At 49.6% G+C, this 12,113-nt stretch overlaps 1 protein-coding gene across 1 annotated transcript in view; it reads left to right on the forward strand.

Moving 5' to 3' along the window:
- Window positions 1-3,335: 3,335 nt before the first annotated feature.
- Window positions 3,336-12,113, forward strand: part of BOP1 (BOP1 ribosomal biogenesis factor) — a 41,487-nt gene continuing 32,709 nt past the window's right edge. Inside the window, exons 1-2 of the mRNA XM_038759949.1 lie at window positions 3,336-3,530; window positions 10,656-10,874. Of these exons, the coding sequence (XP_038615877.1) occupies window positions 3,417-3,530; window positions 10,656-10,874 (333 nt within the window). The 5' untranslated portion in view covers window positions 3,336-3,416. The remainder of the gene's footprint in view (window positions 3,531-10,655; window positions 10,875-12,113) is intronic.

The following is a 12,113-nucleotide window of genomic DNA, read 5'->3' on the forward strand; positions in this document are numbered from 1 at the left end:
CGCCGGCCTCACGGCGCATGCGTCTCCGGCCGTCGGGGAGCGCCTGCCTCACCGCGCATGCGTCTCCGGCCGTCGGGGCGCGCCGGCCTCACCGCGCATGCGTCTCCGGCCGTCGGGGCGCGCCTGCCTCACCGCGCATGCGTCTCCGGCCGTCGGGGCGCGCCGGCCTCACCGCGCATGCGTCTCCGGCCGTCGGGGCGCGCCGACCTCACCGCGCATGCGTCCCCGGCCCCTCAGGCCGTCAGGGCGCGACCCTCATCGCGCATCCGTTCATTCCATCGCATTTTCATTCATTCATTCATCCATCCATCCATTCATTCATTCATCCATCCATTCATTCATTCATTCAATCAATCGTATTTATAGAGCGCTTCCCTCATCGCGCATCCGTTCATTCCTTCATTCAATCGTATTTTCATTCATTCATTCGTTCATCCATCCATCCTTGGGAGAAGTAGCGTGGCTCAACGGAAAAGAGCACGGGCATTGGAGTCAGAGGTCATGGGTTCAAATCCCGGCTCCGCCAATTGTCAGCCGTGAGCCCGCTGTTGGGTAGGGACCGTGTCTAGATGTTGCCAACTTGGACTTCCCAAGCGCATAGTACAGTGCTCTGCGTACAGTAACCGTCAATAAATAAGACTGAGTGAATGAATTAGTCTATTATTATTACTATTATTATTATTTCTAGACTGAGTGCTCTGCGCACAGTAAGTGCTCAATAAATACGATTGAATTAATCTATTATTATTACTATAATTAAAGCGCTCAATAAATACGCTTGAATGAATGAGTCTATTATTATCACTATTATCATTACTTCTAGACTGCGAGCCCGCTGTTGGGTAGGGACCGTCTCACGATGTTGCCAACTTGGACTTCCCGAGCGCTTAGCCCAGTGCTCTGCGCCCAGTAAGCGTTCAATAAATACGATTGAATGAATGAGTCTATTATTATTACTATAATTATTATTTCTAGACTGTGAGCCCGCTGTTGGGTAGGGACCGTCTCTCTACATTGCCAACTTGGACTTCCCAAGCACTTAGTACAGTGCTCTGCGCACAGCAAGCACTCAATAAATACGATTGAATGAATGAATTAGTCTATTATTATTGCTATTATCATCACTTCTAGACTGCAAGCCCGCTGTTGGGTAGGGACCGTCTCTCTATGTTGCCAACTGAGAGTTCACCTCCTCCAGGAGGCCTTCCCAGACTGAGCCCCTTCCTTCCTCTCCCCCTCGTCCCCCTCTCCATCCCCCCCATCTTACCACCTTCCCTTCCCCACAGCACCTGTATATAGGTATATATGTTTGTACAGATTTATTACTCTATTTATTTATTTATTTATTTTACTTGTACATATCTATCCTATTTATTTTATTTTGTTAGTATGTTTGGTTTTGTTCTCTGTCTCCCCCTTTTAGACTGTGAGCCCACTGTTGGGTAGGGACCGTCTCTCTATGTTGCCAACTTGGACTTCCCAAGCGCTTAGTCCAGTGCTCTGCACATAGTAAGCGCTCCACAAATACGATTGATGATGATGATGATGACTTCCCAAGTCCAAGCGCTTAATAAATACGCTCCACAAATTCATTCAACGATTGAATGAATGAATGAGTCTATTATTACTACTATTATCATTACTTCTAGACTGCGAGCCCGCTGTTGTGTAGGGACCGTCTCGCGATGTTGCCAACTTGGACTTCCCGAGTGCTTAGTGCAGTGCTCTGTGCCCAGTAAGCGCTCAATCAATATGATTGAAGGAATGATTTATTTATTTATTTATTATTCTATTTATTTGTTTATTACTCTATTTATTTATTTATTACTCTACTTATTTATATTTATTTTACTTGTACATATCTATCCTATTTATTTTATTTTGTTACTATGTTTGGTTTTGTTCTCTGTCTCCCCCTTTCAGACTGTGAGCCCACTGTTGGGTAGGGACTGTCTCTCTATGTTGCCAATTTGTACTTCCCAAGCGCTTAGTCCAGTGCTCTGCACATAGTAAGCGCTCAATAAATACAATTGATGATGATGATGATATCTATCCTATTTATTTTATTTTGTTAGTATGTTTGGTTTCGTTCTCTGTCTCCCCCTTTTAGACTGAGAGCCCACTGTTGGGTAGGGACTGTCTCTCTATGTTGCCAATTTGTACTTCCCAAGCGCTTAGTACAGTGCTCTGCACACAGTAAGCGCTCAATAAATACAATTGATGATGATGATGATGACTGTCTCTATGTGTTGCCAATTTGTACTTCCCAAGCGCTTAGTACAGTACTCTGCACATAGTAAGCGCTCAATAAATACGATTGATGATGATGATGACTGTCTCTATATGTTGCCAATTTGTACTTCCCAAGCGCTTAGTACAGTGCTCTGCACATAGTAAGCGCTCAATAAATACGATTGATGATGATGATGATGATATCTATCCTATTTATTTTATTTTGTTAGTATGCTTGGTTTTGTTCTCTGTCTCCCCCTTTCAGACTGCGAGCCCACCGTTGGGTAGGGACTGTCTCTCTATGTTGCCAACTTGGACTTCCCAAGCGCTTAGTCCAGTGCTCTGCACCCAGTAAGCGCTCAATAAATACGATTGATGATGCTGATATCTATCCTATTTATTTTATTTTGTTAGTATGTTTGGTTTTGCTCTCTGCCTCCCCCTTTTAGACTGTGAGCCCACCGTTGGGTAGGGACTGTCTCTCTATGTTGCCAATTTGTACTTCCCAAGCGCTTAGTGCTCTGCACACAGTAAGCGCTCAATAAATACAATTGATGATGATATCTATCCTATTTATTTTATTTTGTTAGTATGCTTGGTTTTGTTCTCTGTCTCCCCCTTTCAGACTGCGAGCCCACCGTTGGGTAGGGACTGTCTCTCTATGTCGCCAACTTGGACTTCCCAAGCGCTTAGTCCAGTGCTCTGCACCCAGTAAGCGCTCAATAAATACGATTGATGATGATATCTATCCTATTTATTTTATTTTGTTAGTATGCTTGGTTTTGTTCTCTGCCTCCCCCTTTTAGACTGTGAGCCCACTGTTGGGTAGGGACTGTCTCTCTATGTTGCCAATTTGTACTTCCCAAGCGCTTAGTGCTCTGCACATAGTAAGCGCTCAATAAATACGACTGATGATGATTGAAGGAATGGTTGAAAGAGCCCCGCGCGCCCTCGCCACGCATGCGCGCGCGCGGCGTCGTCGCGCATGCGCGCCCGTGGCCTCGCGCGCCCTCCTCGCGCATGCGCCCCCGCCCCCCACGAGGGCGCCTGCGCGAGCCGGGCGGCGCGAGGGGAAAGTGGGCGGGGCCGGCCTTCCCCCGTGCCCTTTGACCCCGCCTCGCGCCTCACGCGGCGGCCGGTCCTGCGCGAGGCCCGGCCTGAGGCGAAGCGGCGGCGGCGGGAACATGGCCGGGGACGGGAGGAGCCGCCGGGAGAGGCCGGGGCCCGTCAAGAGGGCGGCCCACCGTCACCACGACGACGACGACGACGACGACAAGGAGGGGGAGCCCGTTCCTGAGGTGACCGGGGGACCCTGACGGGAACCGGCCCACACCGGAAGTCGCGTCCCCCGCGACGTGCCCATCCGTCCTGACGAGATCAATCACCCCCATACCGCTTCAGAAGCGCCTACGAGGTGCCGGGCACTGTACTAAGCGCCGAGGGCGGCGGGGGAGACAAGCGAGTGGGGACGGCCCTCGTCCCTGACCCGCACGGGACTCACAGTCTCTTCACTCTGCACGTGAGGAAACTGAGGCACGAAGAAGCCCAAGTGATTCTGTAGTGATGATGGGGTTGGGGAAGCGCTTACTAGGTGCCAAGCGCTGTTCTAAGCGCTGGGGGGAGAGACACGGTCATCAGGTGGTCCCACGTGGGGCGCACAGTCTTCATTTTAAAGATGAGGAGACTGAGGCACAGAGACTTAATAGTAATGATGGTCGTTGTTAAGCGCTTACTATGTGCTAAGCGCTGTTCTAAGCGCTGGAGGGAGAGACACGGTCATCAGGTGGTCCCACGTGGGGCTCACAGTCTTCATTTTAAAGATGAGGAGACTGAGGCCCAGAGAAGCCCAAGTGGTTCTGTAGTGATGATGGGGTTTGTGAAGCGCTTACCAGGTGCCAAGCGCTGTTCTAAGCGCTGGGGGGAGAGACACGGTCAGCCCGTGGGGCTCACAGTCTTCATTTTGCAGATGAGGAGACTGAGGCACGGAGAAATCAAGTGACTTAATAGTAATGATGGTGGTTGTTAAGCGCTTACTATGTGCCAAGCACTGTTCTAAGCGCTGGGGGGAGAGACACGGTCATCAGGTGGTCCCACGTGGGGCTCACAGTCTTCATTTTAAAGATGAGGAGACTGAGGCATGGAGAAATCAAGTGACTTAATAGTAATTATACTTGTTGTTAAGCGCTTACTATGTGCCAAGCACTGTTCTAAGCGCTGGGGGGAGAGACACGGTCATCAGGTGGTCCCACGTGGGGCGCACAGTCTTCATTTTAAAGATGAGGAGACTGAGGCACAGAGAAGCCCAAGTGGTTCTGTAGTGATGATGGGGTTTGTGAAGTGCTTACCAGGTGCCAAGCGCTGTTCTAAGCGCTGGGGGGAGAGACACGGTCATCAGGTGGTCCCACGTGGGGCTCACAGTCTTCATTTTAAAGATGAGGAAACTGAGGCCCAGAGAAGCCCAAGTGATTCTGTAGTGATGATGGGATTTATGAGGCACTTACCAGGTGCCAAGCGCTGTTCTAAGCGCTGGGGGGGAGAGACACGGTCAGCAGGTGGTCCCACGTGGGGCACACAGTCTTCATTTTAAAGATGAGGAGACTGAGGCACGTAGAAGTCAAGTGACTTAATAGTAATGATGGTCGTTGTTAAGCGCTTACTAGGTGCCAAGCGCTGTTCTAAGCACTGAGGGGAGAGACAAGGTCATCAGGTGGTCCCACGTGGGGCTCACAGTCTTCATTATAAAGATGAGGAGACTGAGGCATGTAGAAGTCAAGTGACTTAATAGTAATGATGGTTGTTGTTAAGCGCTTACTATGTGCCAAGCACTGTTCTAAGCGCTGGGGGGAGAGACACGGTCATCAGGTGGTCCCACGTGGGGCTCACTGCCGTCATCCCCGTTTTACAGATGGCCTCCCAGTCTTCACTTTGCAGATGAGGAAACTGAGGCACAGAGGAGTCCAAGTGATTCTGTAGTAATCGTAATGGTGATGGGGTGATGGGGTTTGTGAAGCGCTTACCAGGTGCCAAGCACCGTTCTAAGCGCTGGGGGGAGAGACACGGTCATCAGGTGGTCCCATGTGGGGCTCACAGTCTTCATTTTGCAGATGAGGAAACTGAGGCACAGAGAAGCCCAAGTGATTCTGTAATGATGATGGGGTTTGTGAAGCGCTTACCAGGTGCCAAGCACTGTTCTAAGCGCTGGGGGGGAGAGGCACGGTCATCAGGTGGTCCCACGTGGGGCTCACCGTCTTCATCCCCGTTTTATAGATGGACTCACAGTCTTAGTTTTGCAGATGAGGAGACTGAGGCACAGAGAAGTCCAAGTGTTTCTGTAATAATCGTAATGATGATGAGGCTTGTGAAGCGCTTACTAGGTGCCAAGCACTGTTCTAAGCGCTGGGGGTGAGACACGGTCAGCAGGTTGTCCCAGGTGGGGCTAACAGTCTTCATCCCCGTTTTACAGATGACTTAACTGAGGCACAGAGAAGTCAAGTGATTTAATAATAACAACGATGGTGGTGGTTAAGTGCTTACTAGGTGCCAAGTACTGTTCTAAGTGCTGGGGGAGAGACGCGGTGATCAGGTTGTCCCATGTGGGGCTCACAGTCTTCATCCCCATTTTGCAGATGAGGGAACCGAGGCACAGAGAAGTCAAGTGACTTAATAGTAATAATGATGGTGGTGGTTAAATGCTTACTAGGTGCCAAGCACTGTTCTACGCACTGGGGGAGAGACACGGTCATCAGGTTGTCCCACGTGGGGCTCACCGTCTTCATCCCCATTTTGCAGATGAGGGAACTGAGGCACAGAGAAGTTACGTGATTTGCCCAAGGCCACACTGCAGACGAATGGCAGAGCCGGGATTAGAACCCATGACCTTCTCACTCCCAGGCCTGGCTCTGTCCACTACGCCATGCTGCTTCCCCTGATTGATATTTGACCGGCAGCACTGACGTACCTATCTTTAAATTGTATGTTATAAATTATTTACTTGTATTAACGGCTGCCTATCCCACTGGACTGCAAGCTTGTTCTGGGCAGTCAGTCAAGCAGTCCTATTTATTGAGCGCTTAACTAGGCATGGAGTACTGTACTAGGCGCTTGGGAGTTGGTAGGTACAATCCCTGCTCACAATGAGCTTACAATCTAGAGTCAGGGAAAGTGCTTATTCTGTTGTACTCTTTCAAGTGCTTAGTACAGTCCTTTGCACATAATTATGGCATTTGTTAAGTGCTTACTATGTGCCAGGTGCTGAACTAAGCACTGGAGTAGGCGCTCAGTAAATACCATCGATGGACTGGGATGGTTTAGGCTTGGGCCTGCCTAGATAAAGGCGGATGGAGGATGTGATCTGTCAACAGGGCTGATTATCCTATCGTTCAAGGCAGGGGACTGTGTGTGTGGGGGTAATTCATTCATTCAGTCGTATTTATTGAGCACTTACGGTGTGCAGAGCGCCGTCCTAAGCGCTTAGTACATGTAAATGTAACTTCAGAATTCGAGTCAAGGGCTCAGTAGTCTGGGAGGTGGAAAGGCTGTTTACTTGTTTTGATGCCTGTCTCCCCCTTTCTAGGCTGTGAGCCCGTCGTGGGCAGGGGTTGTCCCCATTTGCCGAATTGTACTTTCCAAGCGCCTAGTACAGTGCTCTGCACACAGTAAGCACTCAATAAATACGATCGAATGAGTGAATGAAAGGCTGAACAAAAGGGGTCCAGGTGAGAGTATTCCTGGAGAAGGTGACACCTAGGAAGGAGTTTGAAGGAGGGCAGCGTGGCCCAGTGGATAGAGCAGGGGCATGGCAATCAGAAGTACTTGGGTTTTAATTCTGGCTCCGCCACTTGTCGGCTGTGTGATCATTTAGCTTATCTGGGCCTCAGGTACCTCATCTGTAAAATGGGGATGAAGACTGTGAGCCCCATGTGGGACATGGATTGTGTCCAGTCTGATAAATAACGGTGGTATTTGGTAAGTGCTTACCGTGCGCCAAGCCGTGTACTAAGTGCCGGAGTGGAAACGAGCGAACTGGGTTGGACACGGTCCCTGTCCCACCTGGGGCTTACAGTCTCAATCCCCATTTTCCAGATGAGGGAACTGAGGCCCAGAGAAGTGAAGTGATTTGCCCAAGATCCCACAAGAGGCACGTGGCAGAGCTGGAATTAGAACACATGACCGGTCCAACTCCCAGGCCAGTGCTGTATCCACTATGCCGTGCCTCTTCTCACTATCCATCCCTGTGCTTAGTACAGTGCCTGGCACATATGTAGTAAGCGTTTAACAAATACCATAAAAAAAAAGAGAAGAGAGGCTTGATTTAGCTGAGGAATGGGGGCGAGGAGGGCATTCTTGGGCTACTGTAGGGGCATGTTCAGGGGAAGGACTGTATACGGTGACAAGTTGATTTGCCTGAGGTAAGGGCGATTAAGTAAAGTGTTTGGCACATAGTAAGCGCTTAACAAATCATCATCATCATCATCAATCGTATTTATTGAGCGCTTACTATGTGCAGAGCACTGTACTAAGCGCTTGGGAAGTACAAATTGGCAACATATAGAGACAGTCCCTACCCAACAGTGGGCTCACAGTCTAAAAGGGGGAGACAGAGAACAAAACCAAACATACTAACAAAATAAAATAAATAGGATAGATATGCACAAGTAAAATAAATAAATAAATAGATAACAATAGATAAATACCATCATTATTATAACTCTTGTGTTCGTTAAGCGTGTCCCATGTACTGAGCGCTGGGCTAGAGTCTAAGAGGCTCAGAGTCTGAGGAAGGGAGGACAGGTATTTTATCCCTATTTTACAAGTGAAGAAACTGAGGCACACGCTTCGAACAGTGCCTGGCACATAGTAAGTGCTTAACAAATACCATCATTATCATTATTATTATTATTATTAAGTGATTTGCCCAAGATCACACAGCAGAGCCAGAATTAAAACCCAGGTCCTTGGACTCTGAGGCCCAGGTTCCTTCCACTAGGCTACGTGACTCCAGCAAGATGCTTTCAGGCTAGGAATGGAAGTTGTATGTTTATTCAAGAAGTAACTTGGGGCTATTTCAAGACTCCGGGAGAGAGGAATATTGTGGTCAGAAGGGCTGCCGGAGGAAGAGGAGCCTTGCTCTCTTTGAATCAGTCGTATTTATTGAGCGTTTACTGTGTGCACGACACCGTACTAAGTTCTTGAGAGAGTACAATTCTGCAGTGCAGTAGAGTTGGTAGATACAATCCCTGCCCTCAAGGAGCTTACAGTTGAGTGGGGGAGATGGGCATTAAATGGACATTAAAGATGGACAGCGAAAGAGACTGAGGAGGAGCCGCCGGAGAGAGAGAAGGCGATCCAAGAGAGGACGGGGTCAGTGACGCCGAGGTTCGGTAATGTTTCCAGGAGAAGGGGGTGGTCCAGTGTCGATGGCAGCTGAGAGGCTGAGGAGAATTAGGAGGGGAGTAAAGGCCGTTGGATGGGGCCAGAAGGAGGTCATCGATGACCTTAGAGACGGCTGTTTCTAAGGAGTGAAGGGGAAGTTTGGAGGCGAGGTGGGAGTTTCAGGTGCCCCTTGCAGTGGTCTAGGTGGGAGGTGATGGAGGGCTGTAGTTGTGGACATGAAGAAGCAGATCTGTGAAACAGAGCAGAGGAAGAAACAACAGAATTTGAGGATGGAATCAATGAGAGGGGCGAGGAATCCCCAGCCTTCCCGCCCCTCGACCAATGGAGAGATGAGTCCAAAATATTCATTCATTCAATCGTATTTATTGAATGCGGTGTGCAGAGCACTGTACTAAGTGCTTGGGAAGTACAAGTTGGCAACATATAGAGACGGTCCCTACCCAACAGCGGGTTCACAGTCTAGAATGTTGCCCGGGTTTTGAGTTTGAGGGAGGACCTGGGAGGATCAAAGTGCCACTGTCAGCGAGGGAAAAATTGGGACCAGGAATAGGGGAAGGGATTGGACTCTGTTTCGGCAGATTTTTGGAAGGCGTAGACGGAGAAGTGTGAGATTGGTGAGAGGTTAGAGCTAGAGATCTGGCAGTGAGCTTCATGCAGGGGCAAGCCCATCCAAGGTAGAGCTGTTTGCCTTTTTCCGTTCTTCACTTTAGCTTAGAGATGTATATATACAGGTATGTATGTGTCTATATATAATATATATCTATATATCTGTATGTAGCTTACAATTACATGATGCTTATACGTATATATCTGTACATGTGCAATTAATATGAGCCTGTTGTTGCGTAGGGACCGACTCTATATATTGCTGATTTGTACTTTCCAAGCGCTTAGTACAGTGCTCTGCACACAGTAAGCAGTTAATATGACTGAATGAATGAATGGTGTAAGTCTTCCTGATACCAAACGCTTAATCGCTTGTTTGCTCCGAAGGGCCATCCAGTTGAAGGGATCTGAGGTGCTCATCCCCCCTTCCCCACCCAGGGGCTGTTTTTCCTGTGTTCCTCCGGCCTAAATTCCTGGCCACTGTATTCCTTTGACTCTCAGGAGCTCCAGCAGGCAAATCTGACACCCGGGAGGTGAACTCTGGAGAAACTGCTCGCCCTGGCATCTGGTGTCTCGGGACATCCAAATCCTGGTCCCACGGACGAGGCCTGGGATCCTCGGATGTGTGACCTTTGCCCAGCGCAGAGACGAGATTTCGATCTCACTCCTCAAAGTCTCTGAGGTTAGGGGAGCGGCGTGGTGGTAGTGAAAGCCCCACACAAGGGCTTCTCATCAGGAACTCCTGGCCGAGGGCAAACCACTTAATTTCTCTAGACCTCGGTTTCCTCATCTTTAAAATGGGGGTTCAGTACTTGTTCTCCCTCCCTGCTAGACTGAGCCCCAGGTGGAACACGGACTGTGTCTGACCTGCTTATGTCATGTTCATGCCAGTGCTTAGTACAGGGTGGGGCACATAGTAAACGCTTACCAAAATTACTATTATTATCTTCTAGACTGTGAGCCCACTGTTGGGTAGGGACCGTCTACTATATGTTGCCAACTTGTACTTCCCAAGCGCTTAGTACAGTGCTCTGCACACAGTAAGCGCTCAAATAAATACGATTGAATGAATGAATTACAGTGTTTGATTTCTCAAGTGGGCAGTAGACGTCTTTGCTCTTAGAATCTGTCACCCTTTTCCCAGTGCCAGTGGATCGCTGTCTCCCAGCCTCATCATCATAATAATAATTGTGGTATTTGTTAAGCACTTATTTGTTAAGCACTTAATATGTGCCAGGCACTGTACTAAGCAGTGGGGAAGATAGAAGATCATCACAGGGCTCCCCCGGGGGAACAGCTAATGTGCTTCCCGCTCAGACACAGTCTTTGCCACAGCTTTAAATGTAGGTGGTCAGTAAGTATCAGTTATGATTGCCACGAGAGGTTGATGGCCCCACACCTTGACCCTGGTTCTTCTTTTGCAGTTGCCGCTCTTCAGCCAGCTGGACCACGGCCGGAGTGATGCGGACAGCGAGTCTGACCAGTCAGACAGTGAAGAGAGTGTGTTCTCCGGGTTGGAGGACTCCGGCAGTGACAGCAGCGAAGATGAAGAGGAGGAGGAGGAGAGTGCCAAAACTCAAGCTGACCATGGCATCAGTGTGAAGGACAGTTCAAAGGGCCACACGGCTTCTCTGCAGACACAGGTAAGAGGGATGATTCTCAGTTGCCCGGGAGACAGAGAGATGGTGGTCCACTCTGTCTCTCTTTTTATGGCTTTTGTCAAGTGGTTACTATGTTTCAGGCACTGTACTAAGGATTAAGGTAGATTAAAGCTAATGAGTCGGACACCGTCCGTGTCCCACATGGGACTCACCGTCTTATTCCCCATTTTTACAGATGAGGTAACTGAGGCGCAGAGATGCGAAGTGACTTTCCCAAGGCCCCCCAGCAGACAAATGGTGGAGTCAGGATTAGAACCCGGTCCTTCTAACTTCCCAGGCCCGTGCTCTATCCATTAGGCCATGCTGCTTCTCTTGTTGAGTGTTTGTTATTTGGGAAACTGCGACCCGAGCATGCAGTGGGACACCCCCGGGGTCCTCTTGAGAGGTAGGTGTCAGGCCGCAGATTAGGATGCCCAACCCTACCCTTGAGAACACCACAGTTGCCTCCTCTCCTTCACATTCCCAGCCTTGGCCTGACGTCAGCCAAGCAGTAGTATTTATTTATTGAGCGTCCCCTGTACTAGACTGCACCAGACAGCTCTGGAGAGTATGTTGGAATTAGCCGACGACTTGAAACCTCGCCCCCGAGGAGGGTCCCGACTGGCTGGAGTCCCAAGTGGGAGCTGGAGGCAGATGGTTGGGAAGTGGGGAAGGAGAGAGGGGGCCTCCACAGGAGGATGGGGAAGCAGGTGGCCATCCTGGCCTCCTGGGCGAGCGTGACAAACCCTGTGGTGGAGTGGGATCTAGGAGAGTCCCACCTCTGATATTTGGTCTTGGTTTATCGAGAGGACTTGGGGCCCGGCGGGGAGGGGAGCGGGAGACTTCCCGATAGCTCAAGTGGGCATTTGCGGAGCGTTTGGTGGTTATTTCTCAAAGTTTTGGGGAAGGGGATGGTCCGGACTCAAGCCAGTTGATGAGGGATGGAGGCAGATATGGCTGTGCCCCCACCGGGCGGGGCAGAGACCACCCCTCTGGTAGGTTAAGCCCTGTGGGGCTCAGCTGTGTGTAGTTTCTAATTTAATTTAATTAATGATGGCATTTACTAAGCGCTTAACTATGTGCAAAGCACTGTTCTGAGCGCTGGGGTAGATACAAGGTAATCAAGTTGTCTCACATGGGGCTCACAGACTTAATCGCCATTTTCCAGATGAGGGAACTGAGGCCCAGTGAAGTGACTTGCCCAAAGTCACACAGCTGACAAGTGGCGGAGCTGGCATTTGA

Source organism: Tachyglossus aculeatus, chromosome 18 (genome assembly GCF_015852505.1).
Source record: "Tachyglossus aculeatus isolate mTacAcu1 chromosome 18, mTacAcu1.pri, whole genome shotgun sequence".
NCBI classification, from domain to species: Eukaryota; Metazoa; Chordata; class Mammalia; order Monotremata; family Tachyglossidae; genus Tachyglossus; species Tachyglossus aculeatus.